Here is a 15,320-nt window from a genome sequence, read left to right as displayed (position 1 = left end):
AAAAGTAATGGGATGGGCTGACTTCTTTGCAGACATACGACGATGATGTGGCGAAGTCTCTCATCATTGCACCTTTAGTCGTTACACAAACGGTCTGTAGAATTCTTTGTGGCCCAACATGTCGGACGGTGGAGGAGACGACAGTGGAGGCACTATGGAGGTCTCTGCTGCTGTGCAGACGGTCGCTGATGCCTCGGTTCTGCAGAAACACATCCGCAAACTGGTGCCTCTGCTGCTAGAAGATGGCGGCGAAGTGCCGGCCGCACTGGAAACCACCCTGGAAGAGAAGAGCTCCGTGGAGCAGATGAGGAAATTTCTCTCGGATCCTCAAGTTCACACCATTCTAGTAGAACGGAGCTGTCTAAAAGGTCTCTTAATGTTCTTTACAGAAATGACAAAATAATAGATAAGATAATATAAATACCAAACTGATTAAAATGGGTGGTGTAAGTGACTCAGTAATGTAAACGGTTGTTTATTGTACTGGTCTCGATAAGGAGAGTCTGTTTGTGTCACAGCCATTAGACTTCTGATGTAAACCTTTCACAGTAAATCACAGGACCGCAGTGACGCCTTTATTAGTTAGTAAACAAAGGCTTTAATGAGAAACACAGCTGGATGACGACATAGTGTTCAGTTATGTAGACCATTAATTTTATAGAATGTCGTCGCTGGACGTTACATTTTGGTTGTAGAAAGATTTATTTATTTATTTTTATTTTTTTATTAAATTAGTTATTTGTGATGGAGCACGAAAAACTAGTCCTTTTTGCTGAAGACAAAGCATGCGCATGCGCAATGGCAGCTGTGAACAGACAAGCAGCAAGGCGTGTCTCAAGCCGCATAATGATCGACAGTATTACCAAATGTCCATGACAATTCCACGCTGGAACACATTATATATGCTTATAATCAAACGTTTGTAATGTACATAGTGTTTGTGGTGCTAGTTTGTTGGATGGAATGCTGTAACAATGGGGAGCTGGATATCAAACATCATTGATCAGGATCAGGTTTTGTTTTTAGCTCTTATCACGCATGAGCATGGGCTTCTTTTGTGATTGTTCTTCCAGTCAGGCTCTTAAGAATAATAAATTCAACTTAGAAGTAGTGGAGACGGTGACCGTAGTCGTTAAAGGTTCAGAATTGAAGTAGGCAGAGACTTTGACAAGGCCCCAAGATACATTCATGAGGTTCAACGCATGTTAAAAAAAAAAAAAATCCCTTCGTCATTTATCTTCAGGAAGGAAAGAAACTAGCTAGGAGGATGATTTGTGCCTTTGCATTGAAACACAGTGAGCGTTGATTCAGATTACCTGGCATTTAAAACCTGTGAGTCAACCCTAAAGTCTTTTAGTCGATTCCACACAATGGAAATGGATTCTAGTGAATCTAGAAAAAATTGAATTAACCGGTTTGTTTTTCTTTTAAATTTAATTTGTTTGATCAGATTGGGGCTTTAATTGGGTTTAATCATATAGTTCAGAAGAGAACATCGGTTTGTGTCTCAATTATGATTTAGCAAAAATAGTTTATAAGGTGAAGTACTAGTGGCAGGTAGGCATCATGCTGTTAAATAAGCTAAAATGTTAAATAAAACTAAATGTGTTCGTATGCTGCAGGGGTTGGTTGTCTGCTCTCTTTATATGCAATGTCCAGGCTTGTATTTCACCTGTTTTTTCCTTTTGTGGTGTTAAACAAAAAAAAGAAGAAGAAGAAGAAGAAAGTAGTGATATGATTTCCCACCTAGGCATGTTTACAACTACCAGCGTTGACGCATTTCACCCATGTCGACGAATTTTCGTAGTCGAAGTAATCGATGACGTTGGGCATCATTGCAGCACTACTCCACTCATTGATCACTTTTTCACACTGAATAGCACAGTGCAACAACAGCATGGAAGCTGCCCTTTGTGCTTTCTTACTGGCAGCAATTGTATTGCGCAACTGAACCGAGGCTTTTGTATTACAAACAAAAAAAAGTTTGCAGTAGTTACATTTGATTTCAAGTTAAATTGGTGTTAAAGTTGTTGCCTGAAAGAGCAAAACCTCCTCAAGAGGCTTATTTTAACTAGTCCTGTAGTTTCTATAACTTTTATACCTCAGACTTGTTTTGTCCAATTTAGAAAAATCGGGTCAGAAAGAGGTTACAGGGATCTGATGCTAAGGCTAGGAAGAAGGATGAGATGCAGACTTTGGGTTCAGATACACCCATGCCTGTGACATGCTTTTGTTTATGATTGCCAACATACTCTATGGAGATGTTCCACCTCCCATAATTGCTGTACAATATAAGCATAAAACAGCAGATTCCGGTCATGTGGTGACTGTGTGTCAACACAGTAGACCACACTAATTTTTCATGTCAAGCCATGTTCTTTTTGACCAGAAACAATGAGCCTCACAGTTTCTGCGATTAAAAAATGGTCACAGTGCTGCCGCCACCACAGTGTACTGTGTGAACGCTCAGTCTTGTAGACATGGGTGCCTAAAATGTTTGCTGCTTCTGCTCTGCTTTTGCTTCCATTGTGAAACAGCCGTAATAAAAACAATGTTTAGTTTTACATTGATAGCATTATTTACTAGATGGTTTAATGTACAGACATAGTATTTGGTTAAATCAACAACACTGACCATCAGGTCTGTAACTGTTAAACTGGGTTTTTATTAGCTTTACGTGGCTGATGGAGCAAGCAAGGCACACTTTTTGTTTTCAAAAGGCATCCATGTTTTTATTTTCCATAGATCTTAAAAGGTGTGAAATGATGTCATTGCAACTTAAAAGGCACTATGAATGCAGCATACCAAATTAGCAAGTTACCTTGAAATTGGAGGTAGGGCATTGTAAGTTCTTAAACACAACTCTCTTTCATTTTATTGGCCAATTAAAACCTTTTAGTTTTCCCTGTTTTTTAGAAAGAAAAACTTTTTTTTCTGGTCTTGTGGACGACTTCTGTGCTTGTTGTGTGCAAGTTTGAAGGCAGACATCCATGTGACTGGCTGCACATGTCCACAAATAACTGGAGGCAGAAACATAAGCAAAGAGAACTCCTGATATGAAGAGCAAGGTTGGGTAATGTTTAAAAAGTCCCTGTGTTAGGTTTACACTGTCATCTATTGTAGAGACAGTCACAGTGCAATAATCATCCACACCATTCCCCAAAGTGGCTTCTTTTGTGATGAGATCAGTGAGGCAGGGTGAATATTCAATGCCAGCAGGGTCAGCACAGGCTCCAGCACAGAAAGTTTTTTATTTCATTAAACAGTGATGTTCATAATTTAGTCATTTCATGTTTGGTAGCTGAATCACGTCACGTACAGATGATTTAGATTTTCTTTTTCTAATTATTCAATTTTCTTTTCCAATTATTGTGGAATTGAAGTTATTAAATGATTTAGGAAGTTATCTAACTATCTAATATATATAATGTGTTTTTTTTTCTTTTTTAGAGGATGTAGGAGATGAAGGAGAGGAGGAGAAGGAATGCATTTCCTACAGCATTAATATTGATATCCATTATGGGATTAAGTCCAACAGGTGAATTGGTCTTCAATGATTTGCAGTCTGTATACAGTGTTTGGTAAATCATTTCTGATGTTCAAGGCATTGATTAAATTCATATTATATATTTGTTTTAGCCTGGCTTTTATTAAGAGGACTGGAGTCATTGATGCTGACAAGCCCATTTCAACCCAAGTCCGTGTTTTGACACTCAGTGAAGATTCTCCATATGAGACGTTGCACTCTTTTATCAGTAATGCTGTTGCTCCCTTCTTTAAGTCTTACATCCGCGAGTCAGGCAAAGCTGACAGGTAAGGCCAGAATATTGAACTACTGGATAATCTTGGTTAAAGTTATGAGTTTGTTGTGGCCATGCACATGTTTGATAGATGTTCCTGTGTTTTTATTATTGCTCACACTCGGGCCTGTTTTTTTTTTTTTTTTTTTTTTTTTTTTTATAATTTAGGGATGGAGACAAGATGGCTCCATCTGTGGAAAAGAAGATTGCAGAGCTTGAAATGGGTTTGTTACACCTGCAGCAAAACATAGAGATTCCAGAGATAAGTCTTCCGATCCATGCCATAATCTCTAACACTGCAAAGCAGTGCTATGAACGGGGAGAAAAGCCTAAAGTTACTAACTTTGGTGACAAAGTAGAGGATCCCACTTTCCTCAACCAGCTACAGTCAGGGGTTAATCGCTGGATTAGGGAAATTCAGAAGGTATTGATTTTTTTTAAAAAATTTATTTATTATTAATTAGTATCCGTGTTTAATTTAATGTTTTGTCTTGTAGGTGACTAAACTTGACAGAGACCCTGCCTCTGGGACGGCCCTTCAGGAAATCAGCTTTTGGCTTAACCTTGAACGTGCCCTCAATCGCATCCAGGAGAAGAGGGAGAGTCCAGAAGTGCTGCTTACCTTGGACATTCTTAAACATGGCAAACGATTTCATGCCACTGTTAGCTTTGACACAGACACTGGTGAGGGTTCAACATGACGCATTACTTTTGCTGTTAGATTTTATTTATATTTGTAGAATGCAATGATTTTTTATGTTTTTTTTAGGTCTGAAGCAGGCTGTGGAGACGGTAAACGATTACAACCCTCTGATGAAGGACTTCCCACTCAACGATCTGTTGTCGGCCACTGAACTGGACAAAATCCGTCAGGCTTTGGTGGCCATTTTTACACATCTACGCAAAATTCGAAACACAAAGTATCCCATTCAGCGTGCGCTGCGCTTGGTGGAGGCCATTTCTCGTGACCTCAGTGCACAACTTCTTAAAGTGCTGGGCACCCGGAAACTCATGCATGTGGCATATGAAGAATTTGAGAAGGTACTGATCATTGACATTATTCTTATTATTCTCATTGTGGTGGTTTTTAACCAGTAAACAACACCTTTTATTTACTCCTTAGGTGATGGTAGCTTGTTTTGAAGTGTTCCAGACCTGGGAAGATGAATATGAAAAACTTCAGGTTCTCCTTAGAGATATTGTGAAGAGGAAGAGGGAGGAGAATCTTAAAATGGTGTGGCGCCTCAGCCCTGCGCATAGAAAACTGCAGTCTCGCTTAGATCACATGAGACGCTTTAGGAGACAGCATGAGCAACTGAGAGCTGTAATTGTCCGTGTACTGAGACCTCAGGTACTTGTGAATGTCTGCAACATTTAGATTCACTGTGTGATTTTCAGTCAGTGATATATATTTTTTTCTTTGACCATTTGTTCACTTTCCCCCCTTGTATTTATTGGCTTATCAGCCCTTCTCAATTATATTTATTGTTTTTGGTCTGTGATTCCAGGTGTCTGCTGTGCCACAGCATGGCCAGAGTGAAGTAGTAGAACCCCCTGACATGAAAGTGGCTGAAGTCCTCTTTGATGCTGCAGATGCTAATGCCATTGAAGAAGTTAACTTGGCTTATGAAAATGTAAAGGAGGTAGATGGATTGGATGTCTCAAAGGAGGGAATGGAGGCATGGGAAGCCGCGATGAAGCGGTACGATGAGCGCATTGATCGCGTTGAGACCCGCATCACAGCCCGTCTTCGTGACCAACTAGGCACTGCAAAGAATGCCAACGAGATGTTCCGCATCTTCTCCCGCTTCAATGCTCTCTTTGTGCGTCCACATATTCGTGGAGCCATACGTGAATACCAGACCCAGCTAATCCAGCGCGTGAAGGACGACATAGAGTCTTTGCATGACAAGTTTAAAGTACAATACCCACAAAGCCAGTCTTGTAAGATGAGTCATGTACGTGACTTGCCCCCAGTCTCCGGGTCGATCATCTGGGCCAAGCAGATTGACCGGCAGCTAACCGCCTACATGAAACGTGTGGAGGATGTTCTGGGAAAAGGTTGGGAAAATCATGTGGAGGGTCTGAAGCTGAAGCAGGATGGGGACAGCTTTCGTGCCAAACTAAACACACAGGAGATTTTTGATGACTGGGCCCGCAAAGTACAGCAGCGCAATCTTGGCGTTTCAGGTCGGATCTTCACAATTGAAAGCAGCCGTGCCCGTGGGCGCACTGGGACCATTCTGAAACTGAAAGTTAACTTTTTACCAGAGATCATCACTCTGTCTAAGGAGGTTCGTAACCTGAAGTGGCTTAGCTTCCGTGTACCCTTGGCCATTGTTAACAAAGCCCATCAAGCAAATCAACTTTACCCATTTGCCATTTCTCTTATTGAGAGTGTGCGTACATATGAGCGCACTTGTGAAAAGGTCGAGGAGCGGATTTCAATTTCACCATTGGTGGCTGGTTTAAAGAGAGAGGTTCAAGCCCTCGTTACTGAGGGTATTACTTTAGTTTGGGAGTCCTATAAACTTGATCCCTATGTTCAGCGCCTGGCAGAAACGGTCTTCAATTTCCAAGAGAAGGTTTGTTCCTTGGTTTGATAAACACACCGTCTATATATGAAGTGGAGAGAACAAAAGGTAATAATTGTACTGTACTTTTTACATATAGGTGGATGACCTTCTGTTGATTGAAGAGAAAATTGACTTGGAGGTACGCTCTCTTGAAACTTGCATGTATGACCATAAGACCTTCTCAGAGATCCTCAGCCGTGTCCAGAAAGCTGTTGATGACCTAAATCTGCATTCCTACTCTAATTTGCCCATTTGGGTCAACAAACTGGACATTGAGGTAAGCTATGTGAAATGGATCTGTGAAAATTGTTCCTAAACTGGTGAATCCACAAAAATGGTTAATCCAGTGAAATTTTAAAATTTGTTTTAATTATGATCGTTGACTTTTTTAGATTGAGCGGATCTTGGGAGTACGTCTGCAGGCTGGACTCAGGGCATGGACACAGGTTCTTAGAGGACAAATGGAGGACAAAGCTGATGTGGACATGGACACCGAAGCACCACAAGTCAGCCACAAGCCCGGAGGAGAGCCAAAGATTAAGGTGAAATATTTTCAGTTAAGGATGTAGAGACTGCTGTAACAAAGATGTTTTTTTAAAATTCTGATTTATTTTTTTAACAGTTTACAATATTAATATTGTGACACATTATCTCTGTATAGAATGTGGTCCATGAGCTCAGAATTACAAACCAGGTTATATACCTGAATCCTCCTATTGAAGACTGCCGTTATAAACTCTACCAAGAAATGTTTGCCTGGAAGATGGTCATTCTGTCTTTACCAAGGATACAGAGTCAAAGATACCAGGTTGGTATAGCAATGAAACCTTCTTTACTTGGGTAAAGTTCGAAGTGACTGATTTTTTTTTCTTTCTGTGAACAGGTTGGTGTCCACTTTGAGTTGTCTGAAGAGGAGAAGTTTTACAGAAATGCTCTGACTAGAATGCCTGATGGTCCAGCAGCCCTTGAAGAGGCTTACAATGCGGTCAAGGAAAATGTCTCGGAGGTTGAGCAGTATGTCAAGGTAATACACAGCCTTCTATTTAGATCTCTGTTCAGTTATATACTGTTGCGCATATATATATATCAGCCTAGAAAGATGCCCCCAAATTTTTTTTTCTGTCTCTTGATTTTAGGTTTGGCTGCAGTACCAGTGTTTGTGGGATATGCAGCCTGAGAACATCTATAATCGCTTGGGGGAAGACCTGAATAAGTGGCAAGCTCTATTGGTGCAGATCCGAAAAGCAAGAGGAACCTTTGATAATGCTGAAACTAGAAAGGAATTCGGCCCAGTGATCATTGACTATGGCAAGGTAAATCCATCCACATTAACTGTGTGTAAATATAATGTGTGTGTATATGTATGTATGGTTGTATGTGTGTGTATATATGTATATATAAAATAAATACATTTTGCACAAAATCATATATCATATGCACAAAATATGTCGCCATAATGAAGAATGTCATGTTTTTATTTTTATCCATCACATATTAGGTCCAATCTAAGGTGAACCTAAAGTATGACTCCTGGCATAAGGAAGTACTCAGCAAATTTGGGCAGATGCTAGGTCAAAACATGCAGGATTTCCACTCACAAATATCCAAGGTATATGGAGTTGTAATAGTTGTGAATGCTTGTTTTTATAGTATTGATGCACTAACTTTTTAAATAAAATGTTTATGCATTTATTTTGTTATTCCAGTCACGCCAAGAGCTGGAACAGCATTCTGTGGATACAGCCAGCACTTCTGATGCCGTTACCTTTATTACATATGTGCAAGCCCTCAAGCGGAAAATCAAGCAGTTTGAAAAACAAGTTGATGTAAGTAGCACCATAGAGTTCACTCATCATATATATCTGATTTGCTTACAGGCATGACTTGACTTCTGTGTTGTGTTCTTTAGCTCTTCCGCAATGGTCAGCGTCTCCTGGAGAAACAGCGCTTCCAGTTCCCGCCTTCTTGGCTGTACATTGACAACATAGAAGGAGAATGGGGAGCTTTCAGTGACATTATGAAACGCAAGGATACTGCCATCCAGCAGCAAGTGGCTAACTTGCAGATGAAGATCGTTCAGGAAGATCGTGCAGTAGAGAACCGCACCTCGGATCTACTCACAGACTGGGAAAAGACCAAACCAGTTGCTGTAAGTTAAGAAGTTTTTGGAGATTGTTTATATGCTTTTTGGCCAATCTCTACCAGATAGATTACTTTTCCCTTAATTTTAGGGCAACCTTCGTCCAGAGGAAGCCCTACAGTCCCTCACCATCTATGAAGGCAAATTTGGGCGACTGAAGGATGACAGAGAAAAATGTGCCAAGGCTAAGGAAGCTTTAGAGTTGACAGACACTGGCCTGTTAAGTGGCAGTGAGGAGAGAGTACAGGTATAGTCTAAACAGCCACATGCTGCTTGATCTTTATTTTTTGGTTCTTTATAGTTCCAGTACATGCTTCAAAGTTTGTGTGGTTTTGTAGGTTGCATTGGAAGAGTTGCAAGATCTGAAGGGTGTATGGTCAGAGCTATCCAAGGTTTGGGAGCAAATTGATCAAATGAAGGAACAACCTTGGGTGTCTGTGCAGCCACGTAAAGTAAGATTGGATGATGTTTACTATCTTGCTTGAATAGGTAGCCTAAGGCTCTTATTACTCTAATATTCTTTGTTTATACCTGTAGCTGCGGCAAAGCTTGGATGCTCTTCTCAACCAACTAAAGAACTTCCCAGCACGCCTTAGACAGTATGCCTCCTATGAATATGTACAGAGGCTTCTAAAAGGCTACATGAAGGTTTGCAAACACTGATTCATATAAACAGATGGGAACAAATTTATGTAAAGGTTTTTTCCAGAAACGTTTTAAATCATCTTGTTGGATCCACAGGTGAACATGTTGGTGATTGAGCTGAAATCCGAGGCTCTCAAAGATCGTCACTGGAAACAACTGATGAAGCGCCTGCATGTCAACTGGGTGCTCTCTGAGCTGACACTTGGACAGATCTGGGATGTGGACCTGCAGAAGAATGAAATGGTGGTGAAGGATGTACTGCTGGTGGCACAGGGAGAAATGGCCCTTGAAGAGTTCCTCAAACAGGTCTTGAAGCTGTAACCTCTTTTATAGTGAAATTAAATTACATTAAATATGAATGTATTTAACTTCCTTTCTCTGTACACCTTAGATTCGAGAAGTCTGGAACTCCTATGAGCTTGACTTGGTCAACTATCAAAACAAGTGTCGTCTGATCCGGGGGTGGGATGACCTGTTCAACAAAGTCAAGGAACATATAAACAGTGTGTCAGCCATGAAGCTGTCTCCATACTACAAGGTGGAAGATCTTTTTTTTTTTTTTTTTTTGGGAAGCCTAGTTTAATATGGTTGAATGTTTTTATTAATAGATTTAGGATATTGTAGGAAATGTGACTCTTACCGGAGTACATGTGAGATGAAAAAAAGCCCCACAATGCCATTTTAACCATAAAAAAATATATATATGTAAATTTTAAATGACTGAGTATTAATGTTCACTATATGCTCTTACAATAAAAATGAAAGGGTCTATGGATATAGAATATGAATATGCAGTTTTGAAACCCAAATAGAATGTAGGAAGGAAAAGTTTGGAGCCAGAATACAGTGTTTTTCTTTTCTGTAGGTGTTTGAAGAAGATGCCCTAAGCTGGGAAGACAAGCTTAACCGCATCATGGCTCTGTTTGATGTCTGGATAGACGTGCAGAGACGTTGGGTCTACCTGGAGGGCATTTTCACTGGCAGTGCTGACATCAAACATCTTCTTCCTGTGGAGACACAACGGTTCCAGAGGTGAGCAGATCGCTAGAGGAGTGGGCTGCAAATTCTGTGAATGGAGATGCTTTACTTAAATGTGTTGTGTGGTTTTTTTTTATAGCATTAGCACAGAGTTCCTGGCTCTGATGAAGAAAGTGACTAAGTCTCCACTGGTCATGGATGTCCTGAACATACAGGGTGTTCAAAGGTCATTGGAAAGGCTTGCAGACCTCCTAGGAAAGATCCAGAAGGCACTAGGAGAATATCTTGAAAGAGAGCGCTCATCCTTCCCCAGGTTAGGAGACCTTCATTTTGGTTTTAGCTGACTGGAATATCCTTAAAATATGTGTTTTAACTATAGTGTTTCATTTTAGATTCTATTTTGTTGGAGATGAGGACCTACTTGAGATTATTGGCAACAGCAAAAATGTGGCCAAGCTGCAGAAGCACTTCAAAAAAATGTTTGCTGGAGTGGCCAGCATTCTGCTGAATGAAGATAACACTGAGGTTCTTGGTATTTCCTCTCGAGAGGGTGAGGAGGTAAGAATAGAACTGAATTTAATTGTGATCTTTTAACACAACACTTTGACTTCTCTGTGTTGTTTTTTTGGCATGATGAATTTATTATTAATCTTAATTTTCAGTATATGTCAGGCCTATGAATATAGAGAACAAAAATATTCAGGCATTAAACTAAACTGGGACATGTTTTAGATTCTCTACAAGACACCAGTGTCCATCTTGGAACACCCAAAGATCAACGAGTGGCTGACCCTGGTGGAGAAGGAGATGCGTGTCACTCTGGCTAAATTATTGGCTGAATCAGTCACTGAGGTGGGGGCTTTTAACAAAGGCACTGCCATTGATCTTGGTACCTACATCAACTGGATCGACAGATACCAGGTAATTGTGGGACAACAAACATTTACTCATTATACATCTACAAGCTTTTTTGGTTCTGCGTCAAGAGCGAGAGTTTATTTATTGTGATAAGCTGTTTAATAATCCAGAATTATTGGCTTGAAAAAACTGTTAAAAGAGTAGTTTCACTATTTCCAGTTTAGGACGAGTAGAGGTGTAATATGCACTTTAATTTATTAGCTATTTATTAGGCAGTAATCCTCTGTAAGAGCCAGCCTTTGCTCACAAAGCCGTCTCTATTCTTTGTGGCTTGGATTCCTCAAGATGGTGAAAACTTTCATTTGAGATTTTGGTCAAGCTCGCCAATTCCCTCATGCAATTCTGGCAGATTTTTTCAGGTTCACTTTCAACCTGTTAATCTCTTGTACTGTTACTTTCAAATGTGTTCTATTAAATTCAGACCCAAAGATGTTTATGCCAGTTGGGTTTGTTTCCACAAACAAAATATAAGAGAATCTTTGGCCCAACCATTGATCTGCAGAGTCCAGACATTTTGTGACCGATGCCTGCTGGCTGTTTGTGTAATTCAGTGTTGATGGAAAATCAGTTACAGATTAGCACATTGATGCAGCACACTAAATTTTAGCTTTGTTCCTGAGAAATTGATACTCCATTTCTTTTTGTTGGTTATACCCCAACCTTTACATGTCACCTCCTTTGCCAGACTTTTAAAGTTTGTGTAAATTCATGGAGGTGTTCGTTATAGCTGATTGAATAAACAAGCACCGTTCCACTTTGGCTGATTGGTACGTGGCCGCAAAACTCTTTACAGATTTAAACATTTTTTTGCTGAATATTATTGGGCCACCAGAGTTTTTCTTGTCCCTTCTCCCTGGCTTGATCTTTCCAGTGGTCGCTGCTGCAAAGTTGTAGCCAACTAGCATAGTTTTGATCCATATTTGTGGGTGCTTGAAGTATTTATTGCTGTTGGCAGTTTATCTTTGCACTCATTTTCCAACATATGATTTTGTATCTGTTAATCATCTCTTCACTGACCAGATCAGATTGATTCCAGAACAAACACTGAATTTGTGCTTTGAGTTCAAGTTCAAAGTGTTTATTGTCATATGCACAGGCAGATAGCATGTTTCCCTGCACAATGAAATTCTTACTTTGCTTTGAGTGAAGGTTCTTGAGATAAATTTCCAAACATAAATAGTTGCACTAGACTGCCACTCTCGAGCTGAGGCCGGTACCTTTACTTTGTTTGAATTTAAGTGCTTAAATTCTCGCCAACACTGTGTTGTCTTATTATTGTTGCGAGACATATCGGTATAGTCCTAAAAATAGTTTGCAAAGTCAAGCAAAAAGTCTGACTGGGGAAAGAATCTGAGTGCACTGAGGATTTTTCGGAGAACCCAAGGAATCAGTGGAAATAAATTTTGACTGTAGAATTCAAGGGTTATGTGACATGGAACAGAATGAAAAAGCCTGCTCAATAGTTCCAAAATTGGGTTGATTGGGCCAATATCACTTGCCTGAGCATCAAGAGGTGAAAACAACCTTGTGACTAACTTTCATGTCTATAGTATTTACTAATTGGCCCTAGTCATTTGAAGGTAGAAGAAGATCTTGACACTAACATTAAGGTTCAAAGGTGCAAAGGTTCACTTTGTGCTTGGATGACTAATAACAAAAATTTAAAAATAATTGGCCAATAAAAATCTAATATAGTTGAGTCTAAGTAGTGCCCCCAGTGGCCAATACGTGCCAAGAAACTGCTGGGATATGCTTTATGAATATGAAGATTTCTAATTTGAGTAAGACTGCATTAGCTACAGTACTAGTAGGTCCCTGAAACTAATTAAATATTTTGAGGAACCTTGTACAATGCCTGCTAATACCTGGTTTGTGGTCATGATTTATCAGTATCTAGGGATAATTAAAAAATTGACATTAAATAAGGTGTATTCTGATTTTGATCTTTTAATATCACTGCCTTAATACATTCATTGTTTGTATATATTGTTTGTGGGGCAGAAAACGCTGAAGGGTAAAAAAAAATCCATTTGGATTATTGTAGCGTTATCTTGCAGTAGAAAGTGTTTAAGAGAAAAAAGCTTGGCGCACACTTCCCTGTCCTTTCCCCAACAGAAGTCCACTGCGATTACATTAAACACAAAACTGTCTGTGCTGGGAACTTGCCGTTGACGGGTGCATCATGCAACAAAAAAATGTTTCCATGTGGCGTGTGCTCGCATGCATGTGCCTTTTTTTCCACACAAAGTTCCCCAGATGGAAGCCTTTCTATTTTTAAATTGTATGAGTTTTTCCCTCCAACATGTGATAGTTCTCACATAAAATTCATTCATGAAATTTGAGCCGTTTGTTGTTACACCGTTGTAGGTTCTTAAATCTTTACAGATTTACAGGTAAAAGCTTGTTTGTAGGTTACTTCAAACCAGGTTAAATAGGAGACTCGTATTAGGGAAACCTTCATTAAATGTTAACCATCATTTCTGTTTTCTTCTTCTCTCTTTCAGTCCCAGTTGGTAGTTCTCTCCGCACAGATTGACTGGTCTGAGAATGTAGAGACAGCTCTGACAACCATCGCTGGTGGTGACGACATGACTCCTCTGCAGGCAGTGCTGACAAATGTGGAAGCCACACTGAACCTACTGGCTGACACAGTGTTGATGGAGCAGCCTCCTATACGCAGGAAGAAGCTGGAGCATCTGGTTAGAATGTTTGAAGTCTTGTACCTTTTCCCTGTAATATAAATGTTACATAATGCACATTGCTAAAGTTTTTTTGTTAGTGAAGTTTTCTCTTTTGTTATTTAGATCACAGAGCTTGTTCATCAAAGGGAAGTGACTAGAACCCTCATCAAGAACAAGATCAACAACTCCAAGTCCTTCGAGTGGCTGAGCCAGATGCGCTTCTATTTTGACCCCAAGCAGACCGAAGTGTTACAGCAGCTATCTATTCAGATGGCGAATGCCAAGTTCAACTATGGCTTCGAGTACCTGGGTGTGCAGGAGAAGCTGGTACAGACCCCTCTCACAGACCGGTGTTACCTCACTATGACTCAGGCTCTGGAGGCTCGTTTGGGAGGATCTCCCTTTGGTTAGTGGATAAGGATAAGGCCTAATTTTCTTTTTATTGCATTAAGGAAGTTGGGCTCTGTAGCTTATTATTCCAGTGCAACTTAATTCATTATTGCAAGTATTTCGGATGAAGCAATGTGTATCAGAACATTTTGGTATTGACTGAATTATTTTTGGACGTAGCTCTTGACAGTTTTTTTCTAATGTTTGCCAGGTCCTGCGGGGACAGGAAAGACCGAGTCTGTCAAGGCTCTTGGCCACCAGCTTGGACGCTTTGTCCTGGTCTTCAACTGTGATGAGACCTTCGATTTCCAGGTATGTGATTTGTTTCTATCTAAAATGGCTAGAACTAAAAAAAACTAGACGTATACAATTTACTTATTATTGGTTCCTGATACTAAGTACGGTCAACTGACTGAGTCACTATAGAGTTGTGCTAAATCTGTGCCATTACATGATTTATGTCTGCTTTGTAAAATGTACACAAGTTACTGTAAGAACATCTAAGTGTACTTCATTTCAGTAGTTCTGAATAGTAGAAGAGTATTCAGCCTTTTACCCTTTTCAGATTCTGTGATCTTTTGAAAGTAGTTAGTTTAAAATTGTGTTAGGTCATAGTTTGGGGCCAGAGAGCATTAATTTTATTCCATGGTTGATAATCGCTCTATGTATGGATTGTTAAAATTATATGGTCCACTTGTAATTGCTTTTTTTACACTAATTGGCCATTTTTCCTGTCAGGCCATGGGGCGTATATTTGTTGGGCTGTGTCAAGTTGGTGCTTGGGGCTGCTTTGACGAGTTTAACCGACTAGAGGAAAGGATGCTGTCAGCTGTTTCCCAGCAGGTTCAGTACATCCAGGTGGCCCTGAGGGAGCACAGCAACCCCAACCGTGATCGCAGTATGTACTCTAGATCTTTATGAACACAGTATACAAAGAAATGTAAATATTTTGTATTGTATTATATAACACATTTTGTAAGACTACTTGGACCCTGCAGATTGTGCTGGATTTATGTTGGCATGAAAGAGTCAATATTCGGTTCTTCTTAGCTGTAGCTGCTGCTGCTTCTTCTATGTTCAATGTTCATAGCAACCAACCAGCAACACTTTTGCAGTCCCTTGGAATAATATAGCAGTGTTTTACCATTTGTAACATTTAAGCATGTTTCAGCTTTATCGTTTTTCTTTTTAC

The 15,320-nt window shown here is 39.9% G+C and overlaps 1 protein-coding gene across 2 annotated transcripts in view; it reads left to right on the top strand.

The window, feature by feature from the left end:
* Positions 1 to 15,320, top strand: part of dync1h1 (dynein, cytoplasmic 1, heavy chain 1) — a 39,485-nt gene continuing 24,165 nt past the window's right edge. For both annotated transcript variants that reach the window (XM_047821166.1, XM_027173629.2), the window contains exons 1-29: positions 1 to 368; positions 3,451 to 3,538; positions 3,640 to 3,813; positions 3,969 to 4,224; positions 4,298 to 4,484; positions 4,570 to 4,841; positions 4,924 to 5,151; positions 5,309 to 6,385; positions 6,474 to 6,653; positions 6,769 to 6,918; positions 7,038 to 7,184; positions 7,260 to 7,400; positions 7,513 to 7,689; positions 7,875 to 7,985; positions 8,083 to 8,202; positions 8,286 to 8,525; positions 8,608 to 8,763; positions 8,855 to 8,968; positions 9,054 to 9,164; positions 9,258 to 9,467; positions 9,553 to 9,699; positions 10,027 to 10,193; positions 10,279 to 10,452; positions 10,532 to 10,697; positions 10,872 to 11,060; positions 13,562 to 13,756; positions 13,862 to 14,144; positions 14,340 to 14,440; positions 14,867 to 15,026. In XM_047821166.1, coding sequence (XP_047677122.1) covers positions 119 to 368; positions 3,451 to 3,538; positions 3,640 to 3,813; positions 3,969 to 4,224; positions 4,298 to 4,484; positions 4,570 to 4,841; positions 4,924 to 5,151; positions 5,309 to 6,385; positions 6,474 to 6,653; positions 6,769 to 6,918; positions 7,038 to 7,184; positions 7,260 to 7,400; positions 7,513 to 7,689; positions 7,875 to 7,985; positions 8,083 to 8,202; positions 8,286 to 8,525; positions 8,608 to 8,763; positions 8,855 to 8,968; positions 9,054 to 9,164; positions 9,258 to 9,467; positions 9,553 to 9,699; positions 10,027 to 10,193; positions 10,279 to 10,452; positions 10,532 to 10,697; positions 10,872 to 11,060; positions 13,562 to 13,756; positions 13,862 to 14,144; positions 14,340 to 14,440; positions 14,867 to 15,026 — 5,971 coding nt within the window. In that variant the 5' untranslated portion in view covers positions 1 to 118. The remainder of the gene's footprint in view (positions 369 to 3,450; positions 3,539 to 3,639; positions 3,814 to 3,968; positions 4,225 to 4,297; positions 4,485 to 4,569; positions 4,842 to 4,923; positions 5,152 to 5,308; positions 6,386 to 6,473; positions 6,654 to 6,768; positions 6,919 to 7,037; positions 7,185 to 7,259; positions 7,401 to 7,512; positions 7,690 to 7,874; positions 7,986 to 8,082; positions 8,203 to 8,285; positions 8,526 to 8,607; positions 8,764 to 8,854; positions 8,969 to 9,053; positions 9,165 to 9,257; positions 9,468 to 9,552; positions 9,700 to 10,026; positions 10,194 to 10,278; positions 10,453 to 10,531; positions 10,698 to 10,871; positions 11,061 to 13,561; positions 13,757 to 13,861; positions 14,145 to 14,339; positions 14,441 to 14,866; positions 15,027 to 15,320) is intronic.

The sequence above is a fragment of the Tachysurus fulvidraco genome, chromosome 12 (genome assembly GCF_022655615.1).
Source record: "Tachysurus fulvidraco isolate hzauxx_2018 chromosome 12, HZAU_PFXX_2.0, whole genome shotgun sequence".
Classification (NCBI taxonomy): Eukaryota; Metazoa; Chordata; class Actinopteri; order Siluriformes; family Bagridae; genus Tachysurus; species Tachysurus fulvidraco.
The sequence above is the reverse complement of the archived record's forward strand: the minus strand, read 5'-3'. Positions and strand labels throughout refer to the sequence as shown.